This window comes from Cnephaeus nilssonii (genome assembly GCF_951640355.1).
Source record: "Cnephaeus nilssonii genome assembly, chromosome: 12".
Lineage (NCBI taxonomy): Eukaryota > Metazoa > Chordata > Mammalia > Chiroptera > Vespertilionidae > Cnephaeus > Cnephaeus nilssonii.
The window spans coordinates 27738240-27753312 of NC_137083.1; the positions used below are offsets into that span (position 1 = coordinate 27738240).

At 35.6% G+C, this 15073-nt stretch overlaps 1 protein-coding gene across 3 annotated transcripts in view; it reads right to left on the reverse strand.

Moving 5' to 3' along the window:
- Nucleotides 1–15073, reverse strand: part of ANKIB1 (ankyrin repeat and IBR domain containing 1) — a 117749-nt gene that overhangs the window by 72344 nt on the left and 30332 nt on the right. For 2 of the 3 annotated variants that reach the window (XM_079785755.1, XM_079785753.1), the window contains exons 2-3: nt 3555–3837; nt 1420–1720 (exon numbers count right to left, since the gene is read on the reverse strand). In XM_079785755.1, the coding sequence (XP_079641881.1) occupies nt 1420–1720; nt 3555–3742 (489 nt within the window). In that variant the 5' untranslated portion in view covers nt 3743–3837. Of the gene's footprint in view, nt 1–1419; nt 1721–3554; nt 3838–4992; nt 11382–15073 lie in introns of those variants that run through there. The other variant, XM_079785754.1, reaches the window with a different exon arrangement.

Below are 15073 nucleotides of genomic sequence, written 5' to 3' on the forward strand. Positions count from 1 at the left end.
AATTAATATCACAAATAATAATAGTAAAAAAAAAAAGATAAGGGTTTTAGAAGTGAAAAGAACTGACACTTAAGATACAGTAAATAACTGTGAATAACAACAAAAAAAGATATGCTAAAGAAATCATTTAAATAACTGTAATCTTTTAACCTGAGTAAGAAAATGAAGGGTATCCATATTTTTGGTATCAATTCAGAAGTAAAGTATATATACATGAATAACATTAAGGAAATAGTAAATTTTCAGATATATCATTTAACCTGATTAGGATCATTGTTGTTTTTTCCAATAAAGGTCTACCTTTTTGGAAAGGTTGATACTCTGTGATCTTATGGAGAGTGCTCCCCATCATAAATATATCTATACGAAAGAACTCTTATGAGTTATGTATAAATTGACATGAATGTAACTGAGAAAAACCTGTTATAAGTAGTGATGATACTATAGAGTAATGATTTCTTATCTTAAGATCCTACATTATATGGCTGACCTTATCTAAGCCTGTTGTTAGATATTTTATATATATATATATATATATATATATATATATATATATATATACACACACACACACACACACACACACACACACACACACATATATATGTACATATATATTGAAATATATAGAAGAAGAAGCTCAAATACAATATTCAGGAATACTTTAATATCCATTAAACAGAAAAAGAAGCACATTTTAAAATTATCAATGATTTTTAAAAGACCCCAATAAATGTATTCATTAATATTCATTCCTTGCTTAGGGAACTGATCAATTCTAGATCTACTACAACTATAGTTCCCATTGCCAAGAGTTGCCATATCCAATATGCATAAATTTTATTATATAAAGTCTACTAAAAATCAGCAAAAAATTAGAAAAGCTATTTTCTACTAAAGCTATTACTCTCAATATGATAGTGTTTAATTGATTACTATTATCTTCAGGGATGTTAGCAAATTTTCAATTGCTCTTGATACCATTTTATTCCCAAGGTTTGCTGTGTAAATATGGGTTTGTTTTTAATATTTCCCCTAAAACTGGGGAATGACTTTATGTAAAAGAAATCCTGCTTTTTTTAGAACCACAAAAGGAATAAAAACAACTAGGTAAATTAACTGTTAAGATAAGCAAAACATGCTCGGGTTGGTTGCTCAGTGGTTAGAGCGTCAGACTTTGAACCTAAGGGTTGTGGTCAAGGGTGTGTACCTGGGTTACAGGTCTGATTCCAGCTCTCTGCCCAGCCCTGTGTCTCCCTCCCTCCCTTCTAGTCTCTCTAAAAAAAATCAAAGGAAAAAATATCCTTGGGTGAAGATCAAAATAAATAAATTTTTAAAAAGCAAAAGAAACACTGATTATTACATATTTTCAAGACAAAAATTTTACTGTGCAGAATATTTAAAACAACAAAGTTTTACCTCTACACAGGTTTTCATCCCTGAGGCAGCAGCATAGTGCAGGGGGGTGTTTTTTTTGTTATCTACAGCATCAATAGCTGCTCTCTCATATTCGCCTTGGTCAAGTTTTGCTCCTTTCCATCTTAAGATCATCTGCAGACAATCTGCTCTTCTGAAATCATCTTCCACGGGGCGTGCTAAACGAGGATGAAGGGCTCCTTCAGATATCATAATTTGAGGTCCCATACACAACAAATGCATAGATGTTTCATTGTGCACATTCCGTTTATTTGGATTTCCATCTCTACCAAAAAGAAAAGTCCTAAAGTAGTAAAGAAAAAAAGGACAAAAACCAGTTATTTCCTACTTTGAAATAAGAATACATAGAAGATAAAAAGTTTAAATGGTAATTATGAATATGCACATTTGATACTATACCAAAAGTTTAACAAGTTGTCATTTATTGCTAATCAAACTTAAAGATTACTGTTCAGACTCTGAAATTAATATCAATGAACCTTCTATACTGCTACATTAAAATTCATTGATCTACCTTGCATTATGAATAATCTTTTACCCATGCATAATTTTTAAAAATCATATACAGTGTGATCCTCTGAAAAGTACTGATTCACTGAGTTATGCAGATTTTCTAGATGTCACATTTCATTTCAAATATTTCCTTAAAATCATATTAGTTTACAGCACCATAAACCTTACTATAAATCCTGGTCATAAGAATATTTCCTTGTGCAATAATTTAAAAAATATATTTTTTATTGATTTCAGAGAGAAAGAAAGTGGGAAAGAGATAGAAACAACAATGATAAGAGAGAATCATTGATCTGCTGCCTCCTGCATGCCCCACACTGGGGATTGGCCCCTAACCTGGGCATGTGCCCTGAATTGAACTGTGACCTCCTGGTTCATAGGTTGACGCTCAACCACTAAGCTACGCAGGCAGGGCCCTTGTGCAATGATTTTATAAAATTTCTTTTTACTCTGTGTAAGATACCATGCTAGATGTTAGAAGTACAAAAAAGACACTTTTATTACAAAGTTGCAATTTAGGTAGGCAGAGAGAAGATATACAAAATTATAAAATACAATGAAATAGTGTATGTCAAACAAGTAATACAAACAAAAAAGAGCCATATAAGTTAAAAAAAGAAAAAGAAAGAAAGACTAAGGTTCCTGTGGGTTGTGACAGGCTAAGAAGATAGATAAAGCCTGCCTAGGACCTTGAAGGAAGGGTAAAGAAAGAAAGCTGAGTGGAGTGGGGAAGGGGATACTGGGGCACAGAGAGCAGCATGGACATGGTAGAAAGAGCACACATGGCACGTTTCAGGTATATAAAAAGAGCAGCTTAATTTGAACAACAATTTGTATAAAATGAAATTTAAAAAGCTTGAAAGTTTTTTGTTAAGTTCTAAAAAACTTTGAATACATGTTTAAGAATTATATTTCACTGTGTAAGCAAAGAAGTGTTTCTTTCTTTCTGTTCTAGCATCAGACTACCAAAGCTGCATAATCTACTTCTAAGAAAAATAAATTTGTTTTGGAGCTACTTTTCTATCCTTTGCTTCTTTCATGTTATAAGCTAGCAAATACAAAATTTAATTCCTTTGTAATTAGGTAAGAATCTTCGAATAAATATACTCCCTGTTACTAATGCTTGAAAAGCGTTAAGTTTGTTAGTATTTTAAGGAAATGTTTCACTTTTAGAAAAGTCTTTTCAAGTAACTAAACCCCATTAAAAGAAACTCAAATCTGATCATAACTAGATAAGGCAAAGGTATCTGTTTTTTAACTTCAACTAGTGAATCAGAGCTTAAGAACTTTGTTGTAAGCTCTAGTCCCTGCAATTTGTTGATAGCTGACAAGTACTTTTCTAGAATCAAAATCATTGTAGCAACAAGAATATGTGAACCAAGCTCACTATTAAAAACTTTTGGTCTAATTTAGACTTAATTTTTAAAAGTCATACCTAATAATTTAAGCATATTCAGTTTTAGAAATTTCAATTCACTACAATACCATATAACACCCACATCTGTATGTATATATTTTCAAAGATCAGGGTTTTTCCCCCCTTTCACTAATATGGTTTTCCCCTTTGACTAATTTATTATCAACTGTTTTACAGTGATACTTACCCTAATATTCTATTCATTCCATGTCTAGCAGCATAGTGTAATGGAGTATTGTGCTGATAGGGTTCCCCATAAGATGTATTAGGATCAAGGGATTCTTTTAGCTGAGGGTTGTTTTCGTATATTTGGCAGGCCAGGTTTTCATCACCATTGATGAGTGCTTTACGGAATTTGGTGGTTGTATTTCCCATGTTTTGTTTTGTTGTTTTTTTTCCAACAGGCAGTGGCACTTTTTTCCTCACCCCTTCAGCCACTTCTTGAATGCTTCTGCAACATGTTTCACATTCTAATAGAGGAAAAAATGATCACATGAGATAATTATGAAGCAGTATCCTAAAGAAACTATCACAATTAGGAACACTAATAAAACCCAGGAAGAGGATATAAAGTGACAACTTATATTACATTTACTAAATTTCTCTTACTAGCCAAAAAAGTCTCAAATTTTTAACACTGTCCAAATTAACTTCTTGTTAAACTGTAACATTTTCCTGTACAGAGACTGTTAAGGGTTCAGAGGCTGTACTTTGTACTATTAAAGTTATCTGCATGCAGTAGCTTTTCAATGTTCCTCTTTACCTGGGCAGGAAATGTGTTTAATTGAATTTTATGGGTGAATGTATTTAAATCTCTATATAAACTATGTATAAATCTGACTCAACCAATTTGTGGGATAGTGAAAAATGTAGATTTTTATTTTTGCTCATATAAGAACTCCAGAATAGATGTTAAACTGAAACTGCTCCATACTTGTAAGGACATCAGAGAAAAGGCTACAAATGTAAACACATAGGACTATACAACTCAAGTGATTAAAGAGATAGTCACAGTAAACTATTAAACTGATTACTACACAGAATGGAAACTGTTTATTCTATCTTAAGACCATTACATTTCTTTCTATTATAAAGAATTTAAAACAAAACTGAAAACATCAAATACTTGCACATACTATGTTTAGAAACAGGCTATGGTAATGGTCATATGGGCATTAACTACTGAAGCAATGTGAGGGGGGTGGAGGAAGAAGGACATGGAAACAATCACTGGATTTGGAGCTCAAAATCTCTTATCTACCTATACTAGTTGTGCAATTTTGAGTTATTCACCCTCTAAAAGCCTTGGGTTCCTAACTGTACAGTAAAAGAAAATGACTATTTCTTTTAAAAAATATATTTTTTATTGATTTCAGAGAGGAAGGGAGAGGGAAAGTGAGATAGAAACACCAATGATGAGAGAGAATCATTGGTCGCTGCCTCCTACACACCCCACACTGGGGATCGAGCTTACAACCTGGGCATGTGCCCTGACTGGAAATCAAACCAGGACATCCTGGTTCATAGGTCGACACTAAACCACTAAGCCACACTGGCAGGGCAGAAAATTACTATTTCTTAAGGATGGCTGTGAGGATTATAAGTACTTTATTTAAAGTACCTACCACAGTCCTTGACTAGTGTACTCAATAAATGCTGCTTCCTTCAATTCCAATAAATGATTCTTGAACTATGATAAAAAAAAGTGATAAACAGCATATGCAAAGGCAGGTATAAAACAAAAGGCTTATTCAAGTACGGATGAAGTTCAGGATCTCTAGTGTTGAACTACCAGGAAATAAAACTGAAAATAGGTTGGGTCCAGACTAAGAAACTTTTACTTTAACCTGTAAAAAACAGATAATTAAAGGCTTTATGAAGGGCAGTGATATAATTATTTTATCCTTTGGAAAATTAGTTATTGTGACATTGTAGAAGATAGACTAGAGGGAGGAAAACTTAGAAAGAGAATACAAGAATCTATCATGTTACCCAGTTAACTCAGTGGCAGGCTGGACATTAAAACATAGCATTAAGAAAAGTTGAAAATAATATGTACTTTTTCAACACAAGCTTTGTAAAGGCAGTAACAGTTTCAACAGAATACAAATTAAAGGAGTGAAAAACAAATTAGTTGGTTCATTTCTTAGAATACATTTTTACTGATTTTTAGAGAGGGGAAGGGAGAGGGATAGAGAGATAGAAACATGGATGAGAGAGGAACATCACCTATCGGCTGCCTCCTGCATGCCCTTTACTGGGGACTGAGCCTGCAACCCATGCTTGTGCCCTGACTGGGAATTGAACCAGCGACCTCTTGGTTCCTGGGTCGATGCTGAGCCTCACTGGCTGGGGTGGTTCTCTCTCTCTCTCTCTCTCTCTCTCTCTCTCTCTCTCTCTCTCTCTCTCTCTCTCTCTCTCTCTCTTAGTTTTCTGTATAACAGATGCTCTCAACTTTGGCTTATATATTTAATAACATGGGGAACTTCAGAGTCCCAATGGCCAAACGTCATCCCAGTTAAATCAAATCAGTCTCTAGTGGGTGGCACCCAGGCCTTGGAATTTAAGCTCCTTAGATGAGTTCAAAGTGCACACACCACTGTATAAAAAGCTCCTGAATACCTCTAGCTAAATGTTATATCTGAGTATGGAGATTAAGGTGAGCAGGCAGGGCAAGACATCTGTTCAACTTATTTTAGAGATAGGTATTAACTACCTACTTATAATAGCAGCACACTTTCTGGCACACAACTATACTTAACGAGGTCATCATTTGGCTCTTTTAAAGGTTGTTACTGACTTTTTACTCTAAATATGCAAATATATATACACAGAATGTTTTGAAAATATGAAAAAAGAAAAAGGACAAAAACCTCATAGTCTTGTTACTAGAAGATAACCACTGTTAGCATTTTGATAAATAACCGTCTTATTTATAATGTATGTAAATATGTGTTTGTATGCATATATATATACTATAAATATTTATATATATATACACACTATAAATATTTATATACATATTGGATCATGCTACATAATTTTTAAAAATTTATTTAACTTTTTAGAGAGTTGTTAAATCTTTAGTGTAAAGTCCTTTATCATCTCATCTTGAATGAGGAGCAAATTCCCCCTCCCACAATCTATGTTTTGATATCACAATATACTATAGCCACTTTTGGGATTTTTTAGCAATAGCCTGGATTTTATTTTTCTTTGTTTATCATAGAATCTAGGAGCCATGAGTTTATCCTTAGTGAACTAATTTGTTTTGTTGTACTGTTTTAAGAGTTTATTATTCTTGATGAAAACTCCATTCAGTTTATTGTATATTTTTATTTATAAAAAATATAAAGAATATCACATGGGTTCTAAAAGGTCTTTCCTAAGGATTTGGAAACTTTCAGTTGTTTGGCCTTATCTTTCTTCCCTGATAGACTATCGCTCAAATTATGGACATTTTCAGAGTTTTGGATTAGACTAATAAATAACACATTTTCGTTGAATTACATTATTACTTTAGAGAAATGTCCTATAAGAAAATAATTTCTATCCAACATGTGAAAAAAATATCTAAGAAAGCAATGATATCATCATGGGAGTACTTAGTTAAAAAAACCAAGATACTTTAAAAAAATCAATAATACTCTAAATGTGCATTTAAATATTACTGTTACTCATGCTGAAAGCATAATGGCATCTGGAAATCTTTTTGTGGTTCTAAGTTATTTTCAAGTATGTTTCATTTTTAAAATATGAGTTCAATAAGCCTGAAAGTTGCCAGGAAATGCATCATTTAAAGCAGCCATAGTTCCATTCCCTCTCAGATTTATTTTCACAAGTCTTGCCTAGAAATTTGCCAGATGTGTCCTTTCGTTTTTTCATAGCTATAGCAGCATAACCTGAGGTGACTGTTCCCTCTTTATTTTTGAAATTAAACACTTAAGTACTATTTCTCCAATTCTAAGATAAATCTATATAGAGAGCTTCAAGATACAAGTGATGGATTATCAAAGAGGCAAAATAATTTCTTATTTTGGGCTTTTAAGTTATACAGGAAAATCCAGATGAAGTTTCACCACTGACTAGTAAAGCACAGCACTTAATAAGTATTTAATGAAAAAATAAGAAAAATATACCGCCAATGAACACCAGAGAGCTTTCCCTAATTTTTCATTAACTTTTAAATGTAAAGGGCTCTATAACTCTTGCTTTAAACCTTTGTCTCTCAACTTCTCCATGCATAGGTTAAGTGCAACAACAACTCAAGTGCACTTAAACTAATAAACTACCGCCAGAAACCTTTTACAGAAGATGAAATACTTCAGATATAAATAACACTTAATTTATCTGTTTCCACAAAAGTAAATTATTTTAAAGTCATAATTATGGATTGAAATTGCTGACCTAAACAAAATAAGTGACTGCTATTTTTCTCTTAACTGGAAGACCCATTATTGCATGCTGCGTGCGCGCGCGCACACACACACACACACACACACACACACACACACACACACACATATCATCCTGCAACTTTCGGCAGGTAAGAACAACTCAACAACTGATAACAGCAATCTCAATCTACAACTAAACATTCCTTTAGCCAGAACAGAAACAAGTAGAAAGTTCATTCAAACAGTATGTCCAATCGCACCCCTCTCTTGAAATCAGAAAGATGTGTCTCAAGGAAGAAAATTCCAGAAAGCTCTACTTCCAAAGAAATGCTCTAATTGTTATTTAGAGGATGATTTAAAAAAAGGAGAGGATGGTTTAAAAAAGGACTCTAAGAGAATTATCAAGGTGTAAGGTAAAAAATAAATAAGGAAAAAAGTCATGAAAAGTCAATACACTACAACAGACAGAAACCATATGGGCAAATAATATATTAAGCTATCAACTCTGTTCATTCACTCATTCAATAACTGTAGTAATGTTTATTGATCACCATGCACTAGAATCATGGGGCGGGGGTGATTTCAACTGGTCTAGGGAGGACGAGGCCAGAGTGAAAATTTTAAAAACTATCCAGTTTACTACACACACAAGTCAGATTTAAATTAAGAACCATGGATTGGTTTCGAAACTGCTAAGCCTAATGTATTAGCAAGAACTGTGATGGCAAGGGAAAGGGAGGTAATAGTCAGAAAAATCTGTTTCTATTTTACCAAGTAACTTAACCTCTTTGAGTTGTCACCTATACACCAGAAGTATTAATATTTATTTTCTTAAGTTAACAAATATAAGTGAACAAATAGAAACCAATGCATCTATAGTGTTTATATTGTGGTAGGATTATAAAGATAAACACTGTAAGGTTTTTATTTTATTCTGTTTGTGATAGGGAGCCATTACAGGTTTTTGAGCTAGATCTTTTTCAGGCTTTAGCATTTTTAGAAAAATACATTTAAGATTTATCCATGTTGATGTATAAATCAATAGTTCAATCCTTTTTGTTGCTGAGTAGTAGTACATTTAGTGGATGTACCACTGTTCATTCAACTATTCACATATTACAGGACATGCTGGTTGTTTTCAGTTTGGGGCAACTGTTAAGTAAAGCTACAATGACATTCACATATAAGTTTTGTGTGAATATGTGTTTTAATTTTCCTTGGGCAAATATCCAAGAGTGGAATTACTGTGACATGTGGTAAGTTATTTCACTTCATTAAAAAAATACATTATCTTGGTTAGCATTTTGAATCACCAGGTTTCTTTTTTTTTAACCCTTTCAGTAGCCGTTCTAATGGATGTAGTGATACACAATGATACTAAGTTGCAGGATACAAGATCAATATGCAGAAATCTGTTGCATTTCTATACACTAATAACAAAATATCAGAGAAATTAAGAAAACAATCCCATTTACAACTGCATCAAAAAGAATAAAATAGTCATGCACTACATAATATTTTGGTCAATGATGGACTGCATATATAACAGTGATCCTATCTGTCTGTCTATCTATCTATCTATCTATCTATCTATCTATCTATCTATCTATCTATCTATCAAAGCCTAAGCGACCCTTTGACCGGTAGCTATGATGTGCACTGACCACTAGGGGGCAGGCATGGAAACATGGAACAGACTGGTGAGTCTCAGAGGGAAGGGGAGAGGGGGGAAGGCAGGAAGAGATTAACCAAAGATCTTATATGCATACCAGAGGCCTGATGCACGAATTCTTGCACCGGGCTAGTTTCGGCCTGATCCCCGAGGGACCCCACCTGTGCACAAATCCATGCACTGAGCCTCTAGTAAGATTATAATGCAGTTGAAAAGTTCCTATCACCTACTGATGTCATAGCCATCAAAATGTCATAGCGCAAAGGTTGTAAAAAGCAACAAGGCTGTGGATGAGATGGCAAACAACTTTAATGTGACTATGGATGAGGATAACATTGAGGAGTTCCTAGAGGTGGTCCCTAAGAAACTGACTAATAAGGAGTTGTTGGACCTGGAACAACAACAACAAAACATAGCTGAAGAAAAGGCAAGAGAAAATGAAACTGCAGAGAACAGAAGAACCCCAAGAGAAATCAGTGAAGGGTTTAACAGGAGCTTTTGCAGACCTCAACAAGCTCCTTCAAGTTTGAAAACATAGACAACACTGAAAGGTTTTCTTTAAATATTCATGGTGCACTATCTGCTTACAAGTAAATCTATGATTTAAAAGAAGAAGAAACAAACCAAGTAAACCACAGGAAACACATCTCTGAAAAGAATGACACCTCCTTGAGGAAGCCCTTAGGCAAGTCCTTCAAGAGGTACTCCAGAAGAAGGCATTGTTATCTTAGGATAAGACAGCTCAATGCATGTTACTGCCCCTGAAGTCCTTCCAATGAAACAAGATGTGGAGATGGAAGACAGTGATACTGATGATCCTGACCCTGTGTAGGCCTAATCTAATGTGTGTTTGTGTCTATGTTTTTAACAAAAAAGTTTATAAAGTACAAAAAAATTAAACTTAAAATTAGAAGAAGCTTATAGAATAAGGATACAAATAAAAATATATTTTTGTATTGCTGTACAATGTGTTTGTGTTATTACAAGAGTAGAAAAGCTTAAAATTTTTTTAAGTTTATAAAGTAAAAAAGTTACAGTAAATTGAGGTTATTTATTATTAAAGAAAATTCTTTTTTATAAATTTAGTGTAGCCTAAGTATATACTGTTTATAGAGTCTACAGTAGTGTTCAGTAATGTCTTAGGTCTTCACATTCACTCACCGTTAAATTACTGACTCATCCTGAGCAACTTCCATACCTGCAAGCTCCCATTTATGGTAATACCCTATAGAGGTGTACCATTTTTTACTTTTTATACTTTATTTTTACTTTACCTTTTCTGTTTAGATATACAAATACACTGTGTTACAATTGCCTTCAATATTCACTACAATATGCTGTACAGTTTTGTAGTCTAGAAGCAGTAGACTATACCATATAGCCTAGATGTGTAGTAGGTTATAACATCCAGTGCACTACGATGTTTGCATGATGACTAATGAGGCATTTCTCAGAATGTATCCCTGTTGTTAAGCAACACATGACTGTACTCTATTCTGCTATTGTAGCTTGAAAGCCATAGGCAATATGTAATAGAATGGGTGTGGTAGTGTTTGTACTTCATTTACAAAAATAGACATGGGTATTTGGCCAAGGGGCTACAGTTTGCCAACCCCTGATTTGATGGAAGGAGCATATCAGAGAACAATTTGGGTTGAAATTCCACATTTACTACTTCCTAGTTCTGGTACAAATCACTTAACCTCTCTGAATCTCAATTTCCTCATCTGTAACATGGGGGTAAAGCCACCTGTCTTGAAGAATTGTCAAGATTACCTAGATAAAGTAGGTTAATACAGTGCCTAGCACATAGCAGGTACGCAACACATTTTATCTTCCTTCCCCTATCAGGATCTGCAAGCCATACTCATTCTTTTTTTTTTAAATTTAATAAATCTTTATTGTTCAGATTACAATTGTTTCTCCTTTTTTCCCACCATATCTCCCCACCACCCAGTTCCCACCCCCACCTCTGCCCTTACCTCCCCACCACTGTCCTTATCCATAGGTGTATGATTTTTGTCCAGTCTCTTCCCATACCCCCCACACAGACACCTTTCCCCCTGAGAATTATCAATCCACTCCCATTCTATGCCTCTGATTCTATTATATTCACCAGTTTATTCTGTTCCTCAGATTTTTAATTCACTTGACTTTTAGATTCACTTGACTTTTAGAAAACCTTAAGAAAATTGTTGTTCATAATTTCTTGATAGATATGTATTTGTTGTTCATAATTTTTATCTTTACTTTTTTCTTCTTTTTCCTCTTTTTAAAGAATACCTTTCAGTATTTCATATAATACTGGTTTGGTGGTGATGAACTCCTTTAGCTTTTTCTTATCTGTGAAGCTCTTTATCTGCCCTTCAATTCTGAATGATAACTTTGCTGGGTAGAGTAGTCTTGGTTGTAGGTTCTTGCTATTCATCACTTTGAATATTTCTTGCCACTCCCGTCTGGCCTGCATAGTTTCTGTTGAGAAATCCGCTGACAGTCGTATGGGTGCTCCCTTGTAGGTAACTAACTGTTTTTCTCTTGCTGCTTGTAAGATTCTCTCTTTGACTTTTGCCCTTGGTATTTTAATTATGATGTGTCTTGGAGTGGTCCTCTTTAGATTCCTTTTGTTTGGGGTTCTGTGCGCTTCCTGGACTTGTAAGTCTATTTCTTTCACCAGGTGGGGGAAGTTTTCAGTCATTATTTCTTCAAATAGGTTTTCAGTATCTTGCTCTCTCTCTTCTTCTGGCACCCCCATAATTCTGATGTTGGTACGCTTGAAGTTGTCCCAGAGGCTTCTTACACTATCTTCAACTTTCTGAATTCTCCTCTCTTCTTGCTTCTCTGGAGGAGTGTCCTTTGCCTCTTTGTATTCCAAATCTTTGAGTTGATTCTTGCGTTCCTCTAGTCTGCTGTTGGGTCTCTGTATAATATTTTTTATTTCAGTCAGTGTATGTTTCATTTCTAGTTGGTCCTATTTCATATCCTCGAGGGTTTCATTAAATTTATCGGCCTTTTCCATGAAATTCTTGAAAAACCTTATAACCGTGGTTTGGAACTCTATATCCATTCGTTTGTTCTCCTCCATTTCTTTCGTTTGGGATCTGTTTCCTTGCCTCCTCATTTTCGCTGCTTCCCTGAGTTGGTTGGGTAGCTTTGTGTACTAGGTGTCTTATTGGTTCAATGGGTCAGCCTCCCAGTTACCTGAGGTGGACACTCTTGGTGTACCCCTTTGTGTACTGTGTGTATAGCCTTGTTGTAGTTAAGTCTTGATTGTTGTTGGTGTCACTGGGAGGAATTGACCTCCAGGCCAATTGGCTGTGAGGACCTGCTGTGTCTATAAAGGAAGAATTGCTGTGCAGGAGACACGTTTATGGGGCAGGACTTGTTCCAGTAGGGCTTTGGTGCTCACTGAGTCTGCCTCTTGAATGTGTCCCTTATGAGAGAGGTTGAAATCTAGTGTCGTCTCACACCGACCACTACATACCCTAGTTTCTGAATCTCCAAAGGGGTGCAGGTCAGCTACTGTCTGAGGCTCCCCAGCAGGAGCTAGAGCAAGAACTAGTTTTCTTCTCTTTGCTTGGGCGGTTTTGGAGCCATCTGACTGGAGCTGCAGTTAATTTGGTTAAGCTGCCACAGAACAGGCCATTTATATGCAAAAGCCACTGTGTGGAGCCTCGGGTTTGTAGAAGTGCAGGGCGGGGTCTCAGGGCAGGGCGGGGGTCTCAGGGCGGGGCGAGGTCTCTGGGCGTCACTAGGCTAGGGCGTGGCAAACGGCAATGGCTGCCGTCAGCCGTCTCTGCCTTTCCGCGTTTCCAAGTCCCTGCGTCCCGCGCTCCAGCGCAGTAAACACTGATTGCTGGGCACACCTCTGCAAAAAGTCACTCTCACTTTCCGCCCGATGGCAGAGAGTCCAGCTTCTCCCCGTAGGCGTCTGGGTCCCCCGCGTGTCCCCAGAAACTGGATTTCAGAGTGATCGGGAGCTTGTCTCCCTTCAGGTTGAAGAAAAGCCGCGCGTCCAGTCACCCGCCACCAGCCCGATTCGCGCGCCTCCGTACCTCAGCTTTTCAGCGTTTGTGCTCCTTTCTCTCCTTAGTTGTAAATCTACCACTCAGCCAGCTTTCCCGTGGTTCTGGGTGGTAGATGTTTTGTCTTTTAGTTGTATTTTTGAAATTGTTGTGCGAGGCGGCAGTTTAGTTGTTTAACTTTGCCGCCATCTTGGTTCCTCCCATACTCACTCTTTTTAAAAGACAGTAAAACCTTAAGAAAATTGTCACCAACTCTATATTTCAGATCAGGAATAATACATAACTGGTAGTTTAGACTTTATGATTTAATAGATGTCTGACCTTTGGGAACTATGTTCAACTATCTTCTGAACCAAGATAACTGCATTTTCACTAGTTTTCTAGGTCTCTGTCAACATTAACAAGTCTCTCCTATGTAATTACACTTAAAAATACTAAGTGAAGGGATACAGAATTTAGTATAAAACCAGGAACAGTAGATAGAATCTCACATTGTGAGTATATGGAACGAACACACACACACACACACACACACACACACGCACGCACGCACACACACACACCATTAGCAGGAAGCAAGAGATCTTAGTCTAAAATGTTGCTAAAAATGAAGTATGGTTTAAGAGATTTGGGATTTAGCTTGCCTAACTGCATATTAAGTCGAAGTCAAATATGGCTTTACTCTTGGTGGCTTCCTAAAAGAAGTTCATGAAAACTCACAGTCTATAGGAAAACTTATGAGTATTAGCGAATACTATGACAATGATCTAAGCTCAGAAAAATCTTTTAACAAAGAAAGCAACTTCCCTGTAATATGCACTCCAAAATGAGAATTAACTGTTGTTATTATGATATCTTAAAATATGGCAGGATTCAAAACAAAATGGCTACATAAACACAAAGGTATTATGATAGCACTAAAAAAATTATATGAGGTAGTCTGGCTGCCTGAGGTTTCTCAGCAACTAAGAAAAAGGAGATTAACCCAACATATACAGTATATGTTCTATATATATTCTGCTGCTCTTGTTACCTTTTATATCTATATGAGTTTCACAGTGTGGAAAAGGATGCAAGTTAGAAAAGGAAGAAATGAAAATAGCTGCAAAGGGCAGCAGCTTGACTGCCCTTTTTGCCAAGTTGGCAAGTGAACACTGAAAATAGCTAGCATGAGGGCCACAAGTGGAAGAGTTCAAACTTGGGGTACAACTAATATGTGAAGCATCACTCTCACTTTTCTATTTCCTATCAAAACATAATTATCTGCAATTATCACAAAATATAGAACTCTTCACACAAATACATTTTTCAGTTAGCTAAAATTTTTCTTAGGTAATATTCAGCTTTCATACATTTGACTTTTTGACTACTCAAAATATTATGTTATACTTTAACACTCCCTTCACAACAATTTCTCATACTTTGAATTCAGAATTTCATAGTGCTGAAAAATTAACATTTAAGGCTGTAATGCTATGGTTGCTTAATTTCAGCAACTTTGGCATCTCTGATTAAGCAGCAATGTTTGTGTTCACAATTTTTGGATAATGTATCGTCCTTACTTCATAAACATAAGTAAAAATGTTAAATTGGTAGTCTTTTATCTTGGTATTAG